The sequence below is a fragment of the Ursus maritimus genome, unplaced genomic scaffold (assembly GCF_017311325.1).
Source record: "Ursus maritimus isolate PB19 unplaced genomic scaffold, ASM1731132v1 scaffold_9, whole genome shotgun sequence".
Classification (NCBI taxonomy): Eukaryota; Metazoa; Chordata; class Mammalia; order Carnivora; family Ursidae; genus Ursus; species Ursus maritimus.
Window position 1 is genome coordinate 72,959,404 of NW_024427107.1, and position 21,397 is coordinate 72,980,800.

Below are 21,397 nucleotides of genomic sequence, written 5' to 3' on the forward strand. Positions count from 1 at the left end.
GTTACCCAGTTTCCACGGTCTCCTCCAACCAGGGACAGCTCCTCAGGCTTTCGTGGTCTCTCGTGAGCGTGACACTCTTGAGGAGTCCTGGGCAGGTATCGGACCATACACATCGACACATCATTTGGACACGTCTGATGGTTTCTCGTGAGCAGACGGAGCTTGAGGCTTCTTCGAAGAATACCCTGGGGCGGGGGGCACGCCCTTCTCGGTGTCACCGAGACTTATTACTAGGGACGCTAACCTCCGGTCGCACGGTTAGCATGGGTTTCCCAGACACCTCTAGCAAACAGTTACTACTTTCCCTCTGTGATCTAGTGAATATCTGGGGCAAGAGATTTTGAGGCCATGTAAATATTCTGTTTCTCCTTACATTCTGTCTAATTTCAGCGCCCATCGATGGATTTGCCTGCAGCGATTACTATGGTGTTTTAATGAGAATTCTCTATTTCCCTCATTCCTCCCACATATATTCCTCAGAATTCTTCCGTGTGCAAAAACTGTTCCTTCCCTGCCATTCATTCATAGCAGTATGGACTCACAGATACTTACTTTATTCTTTGAGTTGTGTACAACACTACCATTATTTTTTTTTTATTATTTAAAGATTTTATTTATTTGAGAGACAGAGAGAGAAAACAAGCAGGGCGAGCTGCAGAGGGAGAAGGAGAAGCAGACTCCCCGCTGAGTAGGGAGCCCGATGCAGGGCTTGGTCCCAGGGCCCTGAAATCATGACCTGAGCTGCAGGCAGACACTTAACCGACTGAGCCAGCCAGGCGCCCCATCATTGTTTATTTAGTTATTTAAATTCCTCCAGCTCTGGCCACTGGGAGCTCTCTGGGAGCCTCTGGTATCCTCTTGACATGCCTCCATCTTTTGGGGGGTGGAGAGGGGAGAAGCATGCTGTTACTTTCTGGGACCAAAAAATACCCTAGGTTCATCTTACATATTTTCTGCCACAGCCCTAGAATCAACCACTTTTCAAAGGACCCTGGTTGCTTTTACTGGAGAATCCTATTAGAAACTGAGATCTGGGTAGCAGGTGTGCCCACGGCCACTAAGTGTCACTGCTTCTGGGCTCTCAGCACAAAAGGCTAAGAGACACATGTACGCAGACTGTGTATAGGCACACATCTGGACTTAGCACACATAAAATCTACTCCTCGATCTAAACCTATGATATATAATAGGGCTGCGATAAATAGCGTGGTGCAGACACCTTTTCTCATTTTGTCAGCATGACTGTAGGTTACTTTTCTAGTGCTGGGATTGTAAGTTAGTGGATAAAGAAACGCCCAACGATTTTACTAGATGTTGCAAAATTCCCGTTCATAGAGGTAGTAACATTTTGCATTCCCACCTGCAATGCATGAGTGTGCACTTCCCCTCGGCGTCTCCAACAGAGACGACGTCCGGTTCTGGATTCTAACAGGTAAAAGATTTCTCTCTCACTTCCACCAACATGTGCTACGTGTCAGGCTGAACGTGTTTTCAGACATTCAAAGTCATCTGCATTTCTTTTTCTGTGGACCTGTCTTACCTCTTGCCCATTTTCCTACTGGGTTGCTGACCCCTATTTTTACAAGACTTCCATAACGTCAAGGTACTCATCGCTTTTCCACCATATGACCGCAAATATTTTGTTATCTTCTGTCTCTTGAGCTTGTTTATGAGCTCTTGTCATAAGACCTTTCAAATTTTTTCATGTAGTCAATTGTTCTCAATCTTTCTCCTTACTGAATCTGGATTCTGAGTCGTAGTTAGGCAAGCTCTCCACACTCTGAATTTAGAAATGAATTCATTCACTCGGGTTTTTTCTTCCGGTATTCCTGAAATGTCACTGTTTCTACATTTGAGTCTCTGATCTTTTCGCTCTTGCCTCTCTCTACATATACAAGCTATTCGTTATTTAATGTTTATGTTTCAACTTGATGCTTACCATGCTAATAGTTTTTCATTCCTTCTTGTAGATTTTCCAAAAATAGAATCCTGCCACCTTCGGATAGATACCTTATTTCTTCCTTTCCAATTCTTAACGTCACTGTTTACTCTGCCTTGTCTGACTCACTGGCTGATGCCTCCCAAGTTGTTCAAGAGCAGAGCTCCGGGGGCATCCTTGTCCTACTCCCGATTCAACAGGACACCCTCCGGTACTCCTTCACCAAGTAAGATGCTGACTTTGGGGCCAAGATGCATGGATGTATTTTTCCATCTTAAGGATATATTCATCCAGTTGTATTCTATTTATTTTTAATTGGCGGACACTTAAGTTTGTCAAGTGTCTTTTCTGAATGTATGAAGATAATCATTTTTCTCCCTAGTTCTATTATGATGATGGATTATATTAAAATATTCCCTCCTACTGAACCACCCTTCCCTTGTATTCTGGAATCATCCTCACTCTGTCGTGATGTATTATTTTTTTCATGTGTTGTTGGATTTTTTTCAAAGCCCTTACTCTTAACCACCACATGCTCTGATGCTCCAGAAAGTGCTTGGGTAAGTGGTTCTCATTTGGGGGTGATTTGCACTCCCCAAGACATCGGCAATGTCCATGACATTTCTGGTTGTCACAGCTGGGGATGCCACTGGTATTTGGGGCGTGGAGGTCAGTGATGCTATTAAACACCCTAAAATGCACAGAACAGCCCCTACATCAGATGCTCATGTCCAAGATCATGATGTCAGCAGTGCTGAATTTGGGAAACCCGCCTTAACGTCAACCGCAATTAGTCCGTGGTGGTGATACTTGGCGCCTGGAAAGAGAGATGGCTACTGGCATTGATCATACCGATGGGTTTCCAGCCAGGGGACTGGTTCTGATGCCCAAGGGTAAAACAAAGATGGCAGGGGGAGCACATGCCTTCAGCAGCCGGACAGTATGGCCTAGAATCAGAAGACAGAGCCCTTCCCAGTTCTTCTGGTGAAGACATAATTTGCTCCTTGCCTTGCATGCTTCCCTCAGATGCGACAGCCTCTGGATTGGTGAATCCCAGAAGCGCAAATGCAGTGAGACCGATACAGACATGGTCAATTCAACTCAGAGCAAGAATTCGCAGCCACAGCCCTGGTCTCACCCCGCCAACAGGAGACAGGCTTTGGAAAGATTTCCTAGTTTCCTGACCAGAAAATCCAATCCTCTGAGGAGCCACTGTCTGTGTGAAGGACCTGGGCCGGCCTGGTCTGTCATTTGTATCTGGAAATGTCAAGATCAATACCAAACTTGAAAAAGTTACCTCCCACTTGGAATCTCCTTCATTTTCCACCAACTTGAGGCCATGCTTGTTCTTCAAGTGTCTGTTGAACTCCCACTTGGTGCCGTAGACGAAGCTGCACACAGGACACTTCAAACCACCTGAAGGCACAGAGGAAAAAGGAGTGATCGCAGCACCGAAAAGCACCGTGCTGCCCCCTCCCGTCCGAACACCTCCAGCGCAGGGAACGCATGGTTCTGTCTGCAGCACCCACCCCTGGTCCCAGCCTCCCTCCATAACAGAACACAACAGCGACAGCGTAGGTGTTTTTCAGGACAGAGATTTTAAGGCTTAATGTATTTCTTTTCATTTTTGAACGAGCACTTGCAGAGAGTCGAATATATATAATATTTTAGGTGCCAGGGTGACAGAATTCCTGTGGTCAAGTGATTACGTGGCTTAAACTATTCTTTCATTTTTTTTCATTTGAAAAAAGCAAATACCTGAAGGACAAGGCTGCTTTTCTCAATCATCTTTGTCCCAAAATACTAAGACCAAAAGCCAGATTCTCAATCTCCTTCACATCAAAAGCTGAGCCATTTGTATAAATTCCCATTTGGATTTCCCAGTAAAGGACCAATTAAAAAGTTGGTCACATCCTGAAATGTCACTATTTATCGAGCTGATTACATTTTACATATGCTCTGGGAGGTGTCTGGATGTAAGAGCATGTAAAACTCCAAGTAAAAAAACCAAACAACAGAAAAAAACCTGAGAATCACAAAAAAGATTGTCTTTCTAAAATTCTAGCAGGAGCAATAACTAAATTACTAACGACAAAAATCACTTTAACGGGCTGTGAACCTCTAATGGCCGGGGAACTCGTCCTGGCAGCAGACGGTTAGCAGGCCAGAGTCGGCTGGAACCAGGAGGCCTCCACCCTGCGCTGGCCGGGGCCGCGAGGGGGACACAACTGGTCTCCCTGCAGCCACTGCTGGTCTACTCTCCACCCCACACACAGATGGGGCTTCGAAAAACACAAACTAGGGCCACCTGGGTGGCTCAGCTGGTTGAGCCTCCGACTCTTGATTTCGGCTCAGGTCATGATCTCAGGGTCGTGGCACTGAGCCCCACATCAGGCTCCACACTTGGCAGGAGTCTGCTTGAGATTCTCTCTCTCCCTCTCCCTCTGCCCCTCCCCCATCTCTCAAATTAATTAATTAATTAAATAAAAACACAAATGGAATCCCATCTCTCACAGGTGTAAAACCCTCCAACGGCCTTCCATGAGACCCAGAATAAAATCGCAGCTCCTTGCTGTGGCTTGTGTGACCTTACTGTCACCCCTGTATGGCCTCGTTCCTGCTTCCTCTCTTGCCTCGTCTCCTTCCCCCCTCCCCCATTCTCTCCTTTCTCTGCCTTGACACTGACCACGCTCACTCCCTTCTCGGCACACCTGGCGTTGGGGAGTCCGCAGCCAGTCCCTCTGCTGCCTCCGTCCCTGTCTCTCAGACCTGCTGTGCTCTCCTGTGTCCTCCCAGGGTCTGAGATGGATTTCTTGCTCGCTGGGGCACTAAGAAGGGAGTAGAGGAATTCCGTCCTGATGACGAGGTTGTCTTGACAAACTAGATAATCACCAGGCACATTTCATGGGGATGCACAACACAATGTGAGCATCTCCTAGAGGCAAGTATGACGTGTGTGATCTCCTCAATCAGTTCCATGTCGGTGGGATCTGACAGGGCGCTGCTCTGTCACCCGAGGTGCTGAGTGACTCCGCAGTCCTAAGCAGAAAAGGAAGCTGACCCGGGCAGCCAACAGTGCATCCACTCACACCTTCAGCTCACTGCCTTACAGCCTCGCCACACTCGGAGGGTGCGGGACGCACAGCGGGTCCGACGGAGACAGGGGAGGGAGTCAGCAGAAAGACTGGCAACACCAAATCATAAACTTCCAGAACGTTCCACAGAGGTGGCTGCTCAAACAAGTGTTCATTTTCTGAAACTTACACACTCTGCACTTTTTTTAGGCCAAACCAAACGGGCTTGTTCTTTCCTGCCTAGATGATAATTAAACGTAGTTTTTAGCTTCCTGTTATCACTTATTAATCATCTAAAATGATGTGTTTTCCTATGATCATCTTTAAAAACTCTCTAAGGTGTGAGAACCTCTGCCTTTTCATTTGGATCAACTGACGTAGCTCCTCCTATAAAGACTTAACAAGAGGCAGGGAACAAAAGCAACCTGAATGAGATTAAAGACTCTTTAATGGAAACTAATTTAAGCAGAGAAACATCCTTATATTATGTTTAAATTAAAATTAATATGATAATGCCTCACATTAATTAAAACTTCAACCTTTGCCACATGGCCTTTAATTAAAGAACACCACATTGGAAATATGTAATCTAGACTAAATGCAGAACTATGCCACTTAATGGACAACAAAGCTGAGCGAAATTAATTTCTAGTTCAATTCACTACATTCTTATGCAATGCACAATAAAGGTCATGGGAAGACTTGGCGCATGTACTTGTGGCACTGGTATCAAGTACACACCATAAAAACCGCAAACCCCCAAATCCCAATTCCCTCAGAAAGCACGACAAAGCAGGCAAAGGCACAGAAATTTAGCACAATTTAAAAAAATCGATCATGGCATCTTTTGCTCTTTTTGGAATGCAATAAGTTCTGGAAGAGTTTTAGGCATTAAAACATCTTTGCTCCTTTGTGGTGGGTGACCTTACTGAAAATTCAACTTCATTTCCGATAACGTAACTCGGCACAGACCACAGGGCTGGGCAGTCAGATACCAGAATCGGGCACTTGCTCGTGTGACCCATGAGCCACCTCCTAAAACTCTAAGGGCTTTGTTTTCTCTAGGGGGAAATGTTAAAGCTCATCATATGTTTAAAAGAGGCACCCCGGGGGCACCGGGGTGGCTCAGTCGATTCAGCATCTGCCTTAGGCTGGGGTCATGATCTCAGGGTCCTGGGATCGAGCCCCGCTTTGGCGTCCCTGCTCAGCGAGGAGCCTGCTTCTCCCTCTGCCTCGGCTACTCCCCCTGCCTGTGCTCTCTCTTTCTCTCTCTGTCAAATAAACAAATAAAATCTTAAGAAAAAAAAAAAAAAAGGCACTCCAGTAGGCAGAATAATGGACCCCCAAATATACTCACATGTTGGAGAAAAGGCACGACCCTTGTACACTGTTGGTGGGAATGTAAATTGGGGTAGCCACTGTGGCAAACAGTATGGAGGCTCCTCAAAAAATTAAAAGTACAACCATCATATGATACAGCCATCCCACTGCCAGGTTTATACCGAAAGGAAATGAAAACAGAATTTCACAGCAATATCTGTATTTCCATGTTCACTGCAGTGTGATTCACAACAGCCAAGATAATGGAAACAACCTCAGTGTCCACCAATAGATGACTGGATAAAGAAGACATAGTGTGTGTGTACACACACACACACACACACACACACACATACACACACACACACACAGAGGAATATTAGTAAGCCATGAAAAGGAAGGAAACCCTGCCATTTTCAACAACATGGACGGACCCAGTGGCATTATGCTAAGTGAAGTTAAGTCAGGCAGAGAAGACAAACACTGCATGGTATCACCTACATGAGGAATCAAAAAAACAGTCAAGCTCATAGAAACGGAGTAGAAAAGTGGTTGCCAGTAGGGGACAGGGGAAGTAGGGAGAGATGGGTAAAGAGTATACACTTGCAGTTATAAGATGAATAAGGTCTGAGGGGTACCGCGAAACACGGTGACAACTGTTGATAACTGAAGTTCATGAGGGGAGCAGACTTAAAACGTTCTCAACAAGAGCGAAAGGATTAATGTGTGAGGTGACAGACGTATTAGCTGACTAGAGGATGAGAGTCTAAATACCTTACAGCTTTGTGAATGACACCTTAGTAACACTGGGGGAAAAAAGCAGTGGGGATCCGTTTGTAAATTGGGACTGGGCCCTACTGAATTAGGTGGGGATCCTGGCCGCCAGGAGCTGACCCTGGGGAATGGGATGTGCATGAGTAAACAACAAAGACAGTATGTGGGGGGTTTATTATAAAGGAAAGTAAATAAACACAGAAAAAGATATTCGATCCAGATCCCCGTAACAGGGGAGGTTACTTCTCACGGTAAGAAGGGACTTGACAGCTGTGATTCATCGAGGACCTTGAGACGGGGAGATTATTCTGGATTGTCCAGGCAGGCCTACTGTAATCACAAGCGTCCTTACAAAGAGGCAGCAGAAGACAGGTCACAGAGAAGCAACAGGGGGAAGACCCACAGCCATTGGCAGCCGTGAGGATGGGCAAAGGAAGAGGCTCCAGGCGAGGCACGTGGGCAGCCTCTGGAGGCTGGACAAGGCAGGACAACAGCGTGTCCCCTGGCGACGCGGGAAGGAATACAGATTTGTTGGCAAATTTGACTTTAGCCTCTGAGACCTACCTTGGACATGTGACCTTCAGAACCATAAGATAATGAATCTGTGTGGTTTAAACCACTGCCAAGCCCCTGGTCATTTGTTACAGCTGCGGTAAGAGACTAACACAGGCACGAAACAGTAAGTGGAAGGAAGGAGCTCAATTATCAAAGGAAGGTGGATACAGAGCAATTGGATTATACAATATTCAGAAGTAAAATGTGGAATCGGACTTTGTGAACATTCTCACTCCTTCTTGTCTCTTAATTCAGTGCCTGTCCTGGGACTCGGCCAGAGCCCCCGCTCAGAAGCAGGAAATGCGCTCAGGATCAGAATCTTAATCCCGTGCAATCACTAGGCAGAGGGCCCCCGGTCACATGGCATGCTGTCAGACAGCATCTGAACCTCTCTCAAACCCCAGCCCCGCTTCCCGGAAGACCTCCAGGAAAAACAGTGAAAGGGGAAAACAGCAGAGGGAAAACGAAGTGCATTTTACTATTAGCCAGACTGGTGTCCCAAATCCCAGCGAGGACTGCTAGGGAAACAAGAGCTTAAGCAAGTGTCCAACATCCCTCCTGCTCCCTTCCCACACTCCCCCAAATCTCGGCATCTGAGATCCTCTAGACAGCCACAGGAAACACTGAAAGAGAGACAGGTCCCAGAGTTAGCCCTGCGTCAGACCAGCAACTAGACCTGGAGACAAATAAGAAAAGTCAATAGCACCCCGAGTGTCTGACCTTTCAACACAGCATCCTGTGACCACTAGCAAATGCAAACCGATCGCTGTGCCAGAACAGAGCCATGCCGCTTCCTCCTCTCCCTCCTCCTCGAGTGCACGCCTGAGACAAACTTCAGGGGGTACTGGCCCAGCAGCAGAATCCAGACTCTGAATCCAGAGCTGGGTGTGGCCCAGCCGCCTGCTCACTCTGTGGCCTGGGCTGGTCATCCCCCACCCCCGCGTTTCCTTACTTTAAAACGGGAAGGATGAGGGCGCCCTGGGGGTGGGGGGGGGCAGCATCCAGCTCTTGATTTCAGCTCAGGTCAGGATCTCAGGGTTCTGGGATCAACCTTCACAATGGGCTCCACACTCAGCGGGGAGCTGGCTTGGGATTCTCTCCCTCTCCCTCTGCCCCTCCCCTACCTGCGCCTGTGGCTCTCTTGCTCACACTCTCTCGCTCTAAAATAAATAAATCAATCTTAAAAAAAAAAGGCAAAAACCAGGAATGATGGTGCCAACCTCACAGGGCCTCTGTGAGAGAAATTAACGCATAACAACCAATAACACACATGATGACATCACATCACTGGAAGCATCTGCCAGGAATGTATGGAATCTGGGCCCTAATAAAGACAATTTTAAAATTAAAATGTCCCAGAATCAGATAAATGACTTTTTTTTAGCTGACAGTTTCTGGATTTCCTTCTATGCTATTATCCCTGAATTTGGTGTGAAAAGGTAACATATGGATACACATCCAAAAGGCACGTGTACACACATTTACGTTCTTCTCATATGGTAGTTCAAAATAACACAAAGATTTTATTTTTTTTAATTTATTTATTTGAGTCAGAAAGAGAGCGAGCATAATCAGGGGGAGTGGCAGAGGGAGAGGGAGAAGCAGGCTCCCCGCTGAGCACAGAGCCCAATGTGGGACTCGATCCCAGAACCCTGGGATTATGACCTGAGCCGAAGGCAGACGCCTAACCGACTGAGACACCCAGGGGCCCCAAAATGATACAAAGATTTTAGTAGTTGCCACAAAGTCTTCTCCCTGAGCCCTCTCCTCTCACTGCTTCCCATCCAACCACCACCCCTGCCTCAATGACCCTCTAACTGTGGGGGCTGGGAGAAGGGTCAGCACCGAGGAGAAGCGTCAAATTCTCCTCCCGTGAGCAAGGTGGGTACTGTTGGCTGGAACGCACCTGTTCTGTTACAGTCAGAATATGGAGCCTTGGAGGAGCGTCCCCAGCCCAGGCCACACTAGCGATAAATGCCACCATATCCCAGTGTCCAGCACAATGCTGAGCACAACAGATATATGGTGAGGAGGGAACATGGGAATAAACAGGATAGTAAATCTGAGCCATTTATTAAGTGCCACGTGTCAGGCACAGTCGGGGACCCTAGAGAATAATATCTAATCTCTGCGGCTGCTGCCGGGCAGGTAGGAACCCCTCCTCTGCGAAGATGTGGAACGCCAACGTTCAGAAAAGTTAAGGAAGTCATCCCAGGACCACAGTGTTCAGACACACCCCGGCTCCAGGTCCATCTGACTCCCATCCCTGCGCTCACGCCAATAATCTGGAGTGACTTGAAGGACCACTTTGAGGTCACTGGAAAACGAGCAGCCTGCTAAGTCCCATCTCTATCCTGCTGTGAGCTCTAGGAGTGAGCTAATAATTTCTGAGGCTTAGCACCGAAGAATCTGACGCCTCTCAACCTGTGATCTAGTGAACTAGCTTCATCAGGCATATTTCAAGAGGAAAAATGGGCAGGCCCACTGCAGCAATACAACATGAAAATGTGTGTGTGTGGGAAAATGCCTCCAATCCATATTAATGAAAAGTGATGGGCTAAGAAAACGAGTAAGAGACTGTCTAACCTGCCTTCCAATGATCAGAAGTACACCCAATACAACCAGGGAATACAACAAGTACATGGCATTCAGGACACGTCTAATTACCAGAAAGCACCGGAGTCCTCAGAGAATTGGTGCATCCTGAAGGGGCCCAGGGGGACACATTGCTGGCGTTGTCAACCCTGTGCCCTGAGGACCAGAAGTGGGCTGCAGCAGGCTTCAACCAGCTCTCAAGCCGGCTCTGTACACCTCTTCCCAGTGAGTGACATCACACTGGTAGCTTAAAATGGGCCATAGCAGAAATACCTCCACCACAGAAACTGGCAAACGCTGTCAGTCAGGTTCCCTCTCCCTGCTCGTGGGAGGTAAACATTTACAGAACACTGTGGGTGGATGCCTGAGCCGCTGCCATTCCAAGGGGCTTCTGGAGCCCACTGAACCTAACGCAGACTCCATGGAGAACACCATGGTACCTTCCCTCAGAGACCTACAAGGAACAGAAACATCTTGGCCTTTTAGGCCCCCTTCCCTACCTCCCACACAGCACTGTGTACTGACATCCTTCTCAAATCCCTGAGCATTGTGGGTGGGAGAACGTCTGTCCACAACTGATGGCTTGGCCTGTGTCCCAGGTGACACCACTTACTACGGCTGATGGACAAGGAGTTCTTGCACTTGGCGTGGGGAAGCTACAGCATCATTTGGAGAATGTTCTCCAAATCTACATTTTGTTCACCGTTTGTTATTACGTTATTCCAACACACGTTCTTCTATATCAAAACAACAAATTATAAAGTCCCGTGAAGATATTTTTTGATGAGAAGAGAAACACAAAACCAAGAGGGGGGAGAAATAACTTGAAACTAATCAAAAGAAAAGGAAGAATTCCAGTGGTTCCTGAGGACCCAGCATTCCAAACACAGTAACTGTATCCATCCCACTTTGCCCCCCCATTCTCCTTCCCTCTTCCAGACAGGGAAACAGTGTGAGCTCCGTGCTCTTAAGATTCCTAAGCTGCGTTCATACAAACAGCTATCTGATTTCAGAAACTAGCCTCCTGCCATAACACAATGGTGCGATGTCTCTTATGAGCTGAAAGACGTGTAGTTGTTTCCTTCCTCAATACGTCTCCTGAAGGGGGCACTGGAAATATGTATGTATGTATACACACACACACATACACACACACACGAAAGAAGACCAAAAACACCCCTGCGAAGATGAAAATTAAAACCCAGACCATGTCAAGGAATGTCAACTGATGACCGTCTCAGGAAGCTAACTGAAAACATAGGGCAGGCAACAGTTCGGCACTGCAAGGCAATGATGAAAGTCTGGAAGCAGAGAGCAGTGATAAGATCATCAATCAGAGCCCCACGCTTGTCCCAACAGCCACAGTAAAGGTCTATTTCCTGCCAATCCACTCCGACAGTGTGAAGGAATCCTAAAAGGAATGTCTAGCCTGCTTCTCCAGAGATCTACGGTGACTCTTAGGCAATTCATTCTCTCCTCTGTGATTCCTGGATGGGGGTCATCAAAAAGGATGCAATGGCTCTAGAGATCTTAGACGTTTTCAGGAGGAAAAAAAAAAAATGAAAATGTATTGAGTGTCACTCAGGTGTTCTCTCATTCGACCCCGTCGCCATGATGTGAGGTGGCCGCGATCAGCTCCATTCTTAGGTGAGGGACTGAGCTGGGGAGGCTAGGTAACTCGTCCGAATGCGCAGCTAAGGGAAGAGGGCACAGAGGCGAGCCAGGGCCCCCCCAAGACACCATCCCAGTCTCCAGGAAACGGTCATTAAAACACAAGGCACACACTCCCTGTTACCCCAGATGAATGGCTCTAAAATTATCCTGAGTTTTTATGCTGTTGTCTATTTCCATATATCAGCCCTGTCACCGAAAGTGCTGAAGGATTCAGTCAATTCATTTGTTGTACATTAAGATGCATTTCATGGCGATTCCAGCAAGCGGAGCCTCGCGCTGCACCAGGAAACTCAGAGCGCCGCAGCTGCCGCAGTTACGGTCCCGCGTCCATGCTTACTGGGGGCAGGTTTCTAAAATGGTCTTTGGTTCCAAAGAGTCACAGGACTCAGGAAGTAGTAAAAACTGCTGTACTGTATGCGGCAATCGTTTTTTTAGTTGAATTAGTGAAGCGGAGATATAAATACAACAGCACTTCTCTGTCTGGCAACAGCACATAAGCAAAACCTTCTCAAGTGGGACTATGTGATCATTTACTGAAAACGGCAGCAAAAAAAAAAATCTCTCTTATTTTTCAAAAATAGCGGTTTTCATCTTTTTTTTGAGAGAGAGAGAGAGAGAGAGAGAGAGAGAGAGAGAGAAGAGGGGGAAGGGCAGAGAGAATCTTAAGCAGGCTCAACCCTCAGTGTGGAGGCTGATACAAGGCTCCATCTCAGGACCCCAAGATCATGACCTGAGCTGAAATCAAGAGTCGGACGCCCAACCTACTGAGCCACCCAGGCACCCCTCATCTATCGTCTTTAGTTTAAATGTTCTAAATGGTTTATCCTTTTCAGGTTGAGTAAGTAATCTGAGCACTCCATTAATATTTTTGGATCATAGAAAGAAACTCCAATACAAATACGTTTACTATAGCATTATTTAAAATCGCAACAAAGGAAAAATCTGGAAACCCCACAATGTCCAACAGGAGCATGGCTAAATAAATGGGGTCCTGCCACTTGATGCTAGATCCCAAAAAGCCTTTGGAGTTCTAATGAGGGAGGCCATGTGTCAAAAGAAAACAAAATGTTCACGTTAGCCATGAACTTTCATTTCTGAAAAAGGTACATAAAGACAAAGAACAGAAGGCAATACTCAACGTTGTGGGGCGGGTAGTAAAATCTGTGGGTAAATTATGACTTTTTTCATTTCAGATTTCCAGTCAGGCCATAAGGAATGCTGATACACCGCAATGGGGGTGGGGGAGGTGGAGCACGACGATGGTGGTGGAGAATGAACGAGAGGCCCAGGGATCAGGTGCGAGCTGTACGACGTCCCAGCTCCACCCAAGGGGCACGCTGCCTACCTTGCTGGACGAGCGCGTCGGCCGCCAGCTCCCCGGTGCCCACGTTGGCGTACTCCTCGTTGGGGTGCTTCCGGTTGTAGTGCCGCTTCAGAGAGCCGGATATGTTACAGGAGTAGTGGCAGTGGGCACAGCGGAAAGGCTGTAGGGACAAGGAGGATGGGTTAGGGAAGGGGAGCCCGGGGGAGATCGAGCCCCCAAGGAAGAAGGCGTAACTCGCCCCGATGTCCTCCTCCGGTAATCTCCCACCCCAGGGTGTCTGACGTCCCCAAAGCCCGTGAGGAGCAGGCCGCCCGCTGAGGATATGCTCGGGGAGGAGGGGACACAACTGCAGGATGCTGAGGCCTGCCTCTGCGGGGACCGTGCAGGACGCCCCCAGAGCAGGCAGCGCCTCTGCTCAATTTGGTTGCTTTCACTTCTTGTCTTATTTTGTCCGCTCCAGTTCTTGTTCAAGGAAAAATAACAAAAAAGCAATACGGTAACCTATCATTTTCCTTTTTTTGTTGTTGTTCAAGTGAATGTCTTTCAAAATAGCTCCCCTCACAATTATTCCCTGATGTACTTGTTTAACTAAATCATTTCCTCCCCAGGATTTCCCTGCAAGCACGTGCATATGCGCAAGTATCCACCCACAGCTGTCCACCATTAGGGAAATCCACCTGGTCAATCTATTTCCAACTCCCTACACCTGGGCAGGACAAGCACTTTCAAGATAAGGATGCAATGGGTTATGCAGCCTTGTTGCCACCTTGCATTGCTTTGGGGGGCTCAGAATGAGTGGTGGGGAGGAAAGGGGTGGCTGTTCGGGCCCGTGGGGAACACAGTGAGATCTGGCCATCAGATGAGTGATGGATGGACACCGGGATCACAATCATGTCCCATGCCCTGACTCCCAGTCAAGACGGTATCGGTAGCCCTCTAAACCACGTGCTCTCCGACCATCCAGCAGAGTGTTACATGAATCCCAGGTGTGCATTCAGGACCGCTGGGGAACACAAGCAGCTTGCTGGCCCTCAGAAATGGGAAAGAAGGAGCAGTCCATGGCGGTCGCAGCTCTCAGAACAGTACAGGGGGTTCGGATAGGACAATGGGACATGCTGGCTTTCTCCAAGGTTCTGTCCTTGGCCCTGTTCGTTCTCCTGCAGTGGTTCCAATGATCATGTTGACAGCTTGATAGATAGCCAGTGGGGATCTCTCCTAAACCACAAACAGGAATTTTCAACCGTCTTCCAGGTATCTCTACAGGGATGCTCTGTAGGCCCTCCAAATAAACATACATAATTTCAGACGCACTCTCTTTCTGCAAAATCAGCTCATCACCTGAAGGCAGAAACCTGAGCATCATTCTAGACTTTTCCTTTTACTACTCAACTAATGACTGAGTCCTGTCCAGGCTTCCTGAGAAACCTGCCCCTCTGTCTGTCACACCAGCACACAAAAAGGTGCCATCCTGGCTTATAAAGGAAATGTTGTTACTCCCAAGAGGGCCGTTCTCAGAGAGGAGGACACAGGAAGTCAATCCCGGGAGAAAGCCTGAAACGTTCCCTAGGGACCCCACTGGTCACGGGTTGCTCTGTGCCACACCGCACGTGCCACACTCGGCCCTGTGGCTCAGCCCATGGGACTGAGCAAACAAAAGGACCTGGGACAAAGGCAAAAATTAGCCAGGCTCTCTCATCTATCTACTGAGCAGAGAACAAGACATCTAAAATGCCAGGATGTGATTATTTGCAAAGTTAAAACAGAAACTAAAACATTTTCAAGTGCTTTCATCTCCTAAATAGGCAAATATTATGAAATTATTTTTGGAACACTGGCATTTACACAGAAATCAAAAAGAACAATTGAAAATGCTCTAATGCCAGCACGGAGTGGTCAGTGGGCATAAGAGGGAGGAAGGGGCAACCACAGCGAGACCTGGTCCTACAGACCTAATTCCAGGCTCCAGAGACAATTTCAGGCTTCTTGGGGCCACGAAGAGCAACTGCCTTGTGAGGGTTCCAACTCTTGTATTCCCAGGCCTTGCTCCTCGATAGAATGGCTAGTGAGGAGAAAAACTGCCAAAATGTGAGCAGACGGACAAAAAATGTACAGGTGAGCCCAGCTGTGACGGACTGACTACCAATTTGTACCCAAATCTTCAATTCTTAAAGCTGGAAGAGACGCTTTCAAAGACTGACCAATCTTCGCTCCACGAGGACGATGCGTTCTTCCGTAACCTCCGACAGCCAGTGATCATAGCCTTTGGTAGATGCAGGGAGGTCAGCAGCCCCTCAGATGCTCGCCAGCACTGAGGGTCAGAGAGGGGCGCCGCCCTGCCTCTTTCCCTCAGGCCTCAGGCCACTGCAACCTCTCAGTGAAATCAATCACCACTAAAACTTCTGCTCGGGGTCTTTTCCCAGCAACTGTGGTCACTGAGCCACAACTGGGCCCTTCACACAAAACAAAGACCTGTGAGGAGGTGCTGCCACGTTTCAGCAGGGAATTCTGCTGGGCACAGAGGCGGAGGAAAGAGCAGATGACCTCTCTACGCCGCTGGCCAGACATACAGTCTGACTGCACAGTTAATACTGCAAGTCTTGAAATGTCATTTGTGAAGCTCGTACTTACCACCCTGCTCCTGTGAGTCGGGAACTGTGCTCTCACCCTGGGCATACAGCGCCGGGAGAGAGGGAGCTGTGATTCTCTGAATTCACACGGGTTTGGGGATGCAGATGTCAACCGCAGAGTGAGATGCTATCTAGGCAAACTAAACCAGAAAACTCGGTTGGTGTCTAAGTCAGGTGCCGGCAGATAGCAAAGGACGCTAGCTCTTTGAAGGGATGTTAGTTATTAAAGCTTTCAGGCCAGAAGCTGCCCAAAAGTTAGGAGAAAATACAAGCAGCTACAACAGCGGAGTTTGTGTGAAACAAAACATCCAAGTTCTTGCTGTGGCCAAAATAAACCGAATCACCCACAAGGTACGCCTGCTGTTCAGTGTTACACTGGAGCTATTAAGAAATGCAATCAAACATCATACTTACGACTGTTTTAGCTAACATACACAGAGCGACCACAGACCAGGTCGTTCTCAGTGTTTTGCGTGGAATAATTCCTAGGAGTCTCACAACCACCTACTCCGATAGGTATGATTATCCTTCCACAGGACAGATCCCCTTCTTACAGAGGAGGAAACTGTGGTGCAGAACGGTTAAGGAAGTCACCAAAAGTATCACAGTCTCCCAGCCTGACCAGTGGTCATTGGATTTTGGGCCCCAGGCCCAGCCAGCCATAAAGAGGTGATCTGATCTCCCATTTGCCAGTATTTCCTGAACAACTATCTCCTCTGGGAGCTCCATCAGGAGGGGCACGGTGTGGTATTCTTGGATTTCCCAGACCTAAGGCAGCCCACATTTAACCACCAGTTTCTACACATGAGAGGCGCCACAGTGGGCTGGGAGAAAGGTGGGCAGTTCCTGGGCAGGGACTGCCGGGGGTGGAGAAGACGGCGGCAGACAGCCACCAGATCACAGTGGGACGTGCCAACAAGGTGGCTTCAGGACACGTGTCTCCGCCGGGTGTCTTCACACTTAGAATTCCCACTCTGGAAGTTAATGGAGGGTGGATTTGAAAGGAACAGACTGGAGGCAGAAACCAACTATCTAGTTGTTGCAGTGGTGAAGACAAGAGATGCAGATACATCTATGATACAGGCTTAAACAGGATTACAGATTACATATCTTTTATATAGACACATACATATATATATCACGGATAAATAATACAGATATTTTTATAGGGCCTTAAATAAGAGTGGAACAAGAAAGTGGAAAGAGAAGAGAGGCTTTAAGAGAAATGGGGGGGGTAAAACCAGCCAGACCCGATGACTGAGGGGCAGTGTGGGCAGATGAAGGTGGGTGCCCTCAGGATGACCCCCAAGTCTCCAGCGAGGACAACACAGGACAAATGCATCGTTCCAGCTGTGGAGGGAGTTCTGTGGATAAGGAGAGAGGGGACGGTGTGAGCACAGAACTCTGGACATCCAGGCAGGTGCTTCCAAAAAGACAAAAGAGAATGAAGTCCTAACTCAGAGGAAAGTTCCGAGCCATAAATACAGACCTGAGCACAGGCGACTAGCCGAGGCCCTAAGGTGGAACACACCGTCAGGAGAGGATGTGTAAAGTAGAGAGAGAAGCAGCATGAGAACAGCGCCCTGGAATATGGGGGGACAGGCAAGAGGATGAGCTGGTGAAGAAGGACAAGAAAGAGTGATAGCAGAGGAATCAGGGGTGGGTGGAGTCACAGAATCCAGGGAATAATGTCTTCATGGAGCGAGGGACGGCAGAGTCAAATGCGCTAAGAAATCTGCTAAGGGAAGTCCTAACAAGGGTCTGCGGCACCAGGCTTTTAGGGAGTGGGCACTAGTGGCCATAACAAGAAGAATCCCAGTAACATGCTAATTAAGCACAAAGGCCAGGTCAAGGAGAGAAGCCAAGGGGCAGAAACTGGGCTTTGGGTCGGTCATGTTTCAAAGACGTTTCGAGAATCTTTCTCTAGAGGTGCACCGAAGATCATCCATCTGAGTTGAAAGAGAAAGTGCAGTTGAATTTGTTGAGGGAGTTCTCCGACTTATGTCACTTTTCACAATGGGAGGATTTACTGTTCTAGTTCTTCAAATAGGAAGACTGCAAATAGGAGATGACAGGCTGTCCTATCTCACTCGTGAAACCGGGCTCTGAGAAATGTGGTTAGAAGGCCTCTAACTGCACTCAAGTGAGCAAGTGAGGCTAACCCAACTTCCCGTCAGCATCAAGAGGAAGGTTTTACAACAGACGAGAAGCTGGTGAAGAGGTGATGTCCAAGGCTGTGACACTGGTAACCAACTGCAAAGCACAGGATGCCCTTTTGGAGGCAGGGCAGGGTGCTCTGCTGGCTTCCAACCGCGGCAAGCAGGAAGGCCCTTGCCAGGCAAGATGGCGCTGTGTGTGGTCTGGGGAACCAAGTATGGCATACGGTCGTGCAGCGACACCAAAAGGCTCAGGGATCAAGACGTGAACCTGGCCCTTGTGTTGGGCCCACCACTATCTGGGAAGGACGGAAAAGGGGAATGGCCCGCAAGAAGGTTTCAGATGACTAGCAGGGCACAACCTATGACCACAAGTCATGACTTCTTAACCTTAACTTGTTGATGTAGAGATAGAGACAAAGACAAGAAAAGGAAGGAGACAAACCACAAGTCTAACTGGCATCTAAGTGAATTTGGATTCAAAATGCAGGAGAACATTATACAATCGTTACGACCTTTATTAAGTGGGCTGATTGGTACAAGAAGGTTTAGACGATGCTTGATGGAGGCCGGCCTAGCGGAATGCGGACACCTTGGCAGCACAGAGCCTGCCCTAGCAGCTTACATCACGCACAGGCAGAAGCGTGGTGCTGGAAGGCGTGAACGAACCAGGAGCTGGGAGACCGAGGTTCGGGTGTTGGGAACACCACTAACCGGCTGGGACACCCCAGCTAAGTCCCCAACACCCCTTGCTTTTGATTCCACATCTGTGAAATGGGAAAACAAACTTTCCCTGCCTACCTGACAGGGTTTCAGTGAGGTGACGAGAGAGACAGAGACACAGAGAGAGAGAGAGACAGAGAGAGAATGAGTCTGCTTTGAGAAATAAGACACATCAGACCTCATGACCGTTGTACTTCATCAGTTTGTACGTTCACATTTGCTACCGTCATCCTCAGAAGCGCCTCCTGCCAGGTGTCACCGTGCTTCCCACCTTCCCTCCTCGAGAAGCCCCCTCTCTGTGCAGCCCAAACCCTCCCAAGGAGGCTGCTCACGGAGGGCTGCATCAGGGTGGGCCTGAGGCTGGAGGCGGGCCCCCCACCACAAGCGCCTTGTAAATGTCGACTCTCATTATCGCTGCGATCGTTTTCAGAATCAAAGGTTACAGCATAAAATGATAGGAAAAAATCAGAAAATTAACCATGAAAAGCAAACACTACCAACAGGAAAAAACCATCTCCCCAGGATTTACAAAGAATAATCAAGGGTTAGTTACACAGGCAAAGAAGAAAAGCTGAAGAGACTGTTACATTTTTGTTTTTTGAGGCCAGGGCGCAGGGGGCAAGGGCACTGAAATCTCACTGCTTCCCTTCCGGGGCCCGCACAACCAGGGACGAAGGGGCAAGACGCAGTTTCAGAAAACCTTCGGAGCACAAGGAGGGTCAGGGGGTAGCAGGGGCTCCTGACACGGGCCCTCGGCTGAAAGCTAAAACCACCACAGTCCCCAAACACCAACCAAGGCTGAGTGAGGCCCAATCACTAACCAAAGCTGCTGCTGGGACAGCTGGGGCCACCTCCTAGCAGCACGAGGGCCACCATCCACTGGTCATGCAGCCTCAGGCACTGACCCGAACTTCTGGCTTCTCAGTTTCCTCCTCGGAAATTGGGGCCAGGAAAACACTGATGGCACGTGATTACTGGCGGGGGGCCACAGAGGTTACACAGATGGTGAGCAAGTGTTCAAAACGTCCGCTCCGTCATCATCACCACCACCATGCGGGGAGGCTACAGTGTCAGAACTCACCACTCTGTGGTCTTTTCCCACCCAATACACTCTCAGAAAAGAGCCCCAGAAAACTAAGCTCACCCGCCTGCATCCCCAGGCTCTCCCAGGTGCACGCTCCCTTGACACTCTACACAACAGGTGGTCAGAGGTCACAGTCCGATGCCACTGTTCCCGTGAGGTCTCCCCTCTCCCTGCCCTGGCGCCCCTGACGGCTTTTGAATGGTTTGCTTTTTATGGCATTTATTACCTTCTAATGTAACAACCAATTTACTTATTCTGCTTATTGTCTACTCCCTCCCTGAGAATATAAATGGCAGGAGGGCACAATTTCTTTTGCTGCTTTTCGGTCTGTTTTGATCACTGTTACTACAGCACCTAGAACAGTGCCTGCAGGGAGGAAGCTCAGGCCTACTTAAATGGAGCTGACCCGTGAACACTCCCTCCAGACCCGTGCTTTATGGTGAAGGCTGCCAGGTCCCGGATTCCTGCAGGCCTGGGAGAATTCGGAAAGAAACATCAAAGAGTGAGCAGAGAGCACGACGAGGGGTCATTCACTTTTCTTCATACAGTTCTATGTTTTCCAGGATTTCTAGAATAGAATGCATGTTTTAAGTAACTAGGAACATGCAAATGTTAAGATTAAAAAACAAAACAAAACAAAACTGGCCCTAGGCCCTGAGCTTGTCTTTTTCCCAAGAGCATCTCATGAGGAAGGCGAGCGCCTGCACAGGGGCTCAGTGTCTATGGCTCAAGGCCTGAGTCTGGAGACCTTGTCTCCTACCAAATCCCACAGCCACCGGGATGGCCAGATGGCCCGCACTAGTCTCCCGGCCTCCTCGCTGACCCTTCTGTAGTCCCTTTCCGAGAAATATCATTTAAAGGTGTACACCAGACGGGCCTTGTCATGTCTCTGCTCAAACTGCCCAATGGCTTTCACCTGCACTTAAAAACAGCCCATGCCACCTCCCTGCTGGGGCCTGCGACTTCTCTGACCAGGACCCTGTCCACGTGCAGCCTGCATCACAAGGCCCCAACAGCACAGGGTCCCTTCTCCATCTGCCCTCCGGGCAGAACACCCCACTAACAGACCGTCCCAAGGCGGCACAGCTGTGGACCAAACTCAAGTCCCTGATGGGTCTATTACCGGGACAAGTATCTACATCACTCCCCCCGGGGCCTTCCAGGTCTCCTGAGAGCCTGTGGGGGAGGGGAGACGTGCAGAGCCACCAAGGACCTCACCTGCCCCCTCTCTTCAACACAGTCGGCTGCTCCAACCTTTTCATTCCTCCGGTTCCACTCATGCTGTTGGGCTGCTTCTTCTTCCTTAACAACGCTCCCACGCTGCCTTCCTCTACTTGGCTAACCTCCAGGGCAACTTTTTTTTTTTTAATAATATTTTTTTATTATATTATGTTAGTCACCATACAGTACATCCCTAGTTTTTGATGTAAAGTTCCATGATTCATTACTTGCGTGTAACACCCAGTTTGGGACCCAGGTGGGTCCCCCTACGGGTGTTTTATGAGGCGTCCATTTCTGTCCTCTGTCATTGTCCTCCTTCTACCCGAGTGTC

General features: G+C 48.6%; 1 protein-coding gene across 2 annotated transcripts in view; it reads right to left on the reverse strand.

Moving 5' to 3' along the window:
- Positions 1 to 21,397, reverse strand: part of ZFAT (zinc finger and AT-hook domain containing) — a 206,638-nt gene that overhangs the window by 30,609 nt on the left and 154,632 nt on the right. For both annotated transcript variants that reach the window (XM_040626166.1, XM_040626167.1), the window contains 2 exons: positions 13,277 to 13,415; positions 3,237 to 3,355 (listed from right to left, as the gene is read on the reverse strand). In XM_040626166.1, the coding sequence (XP_040482100.1) occupies positions 3,237 to 3,355; positions 13,277 to 13,415 (258 nt within the window). The remainder of the gene's footprint in view (positions 1 to 3,236; positions 3,356 to 13,276; positions 13,416 to 21,397) is intronic.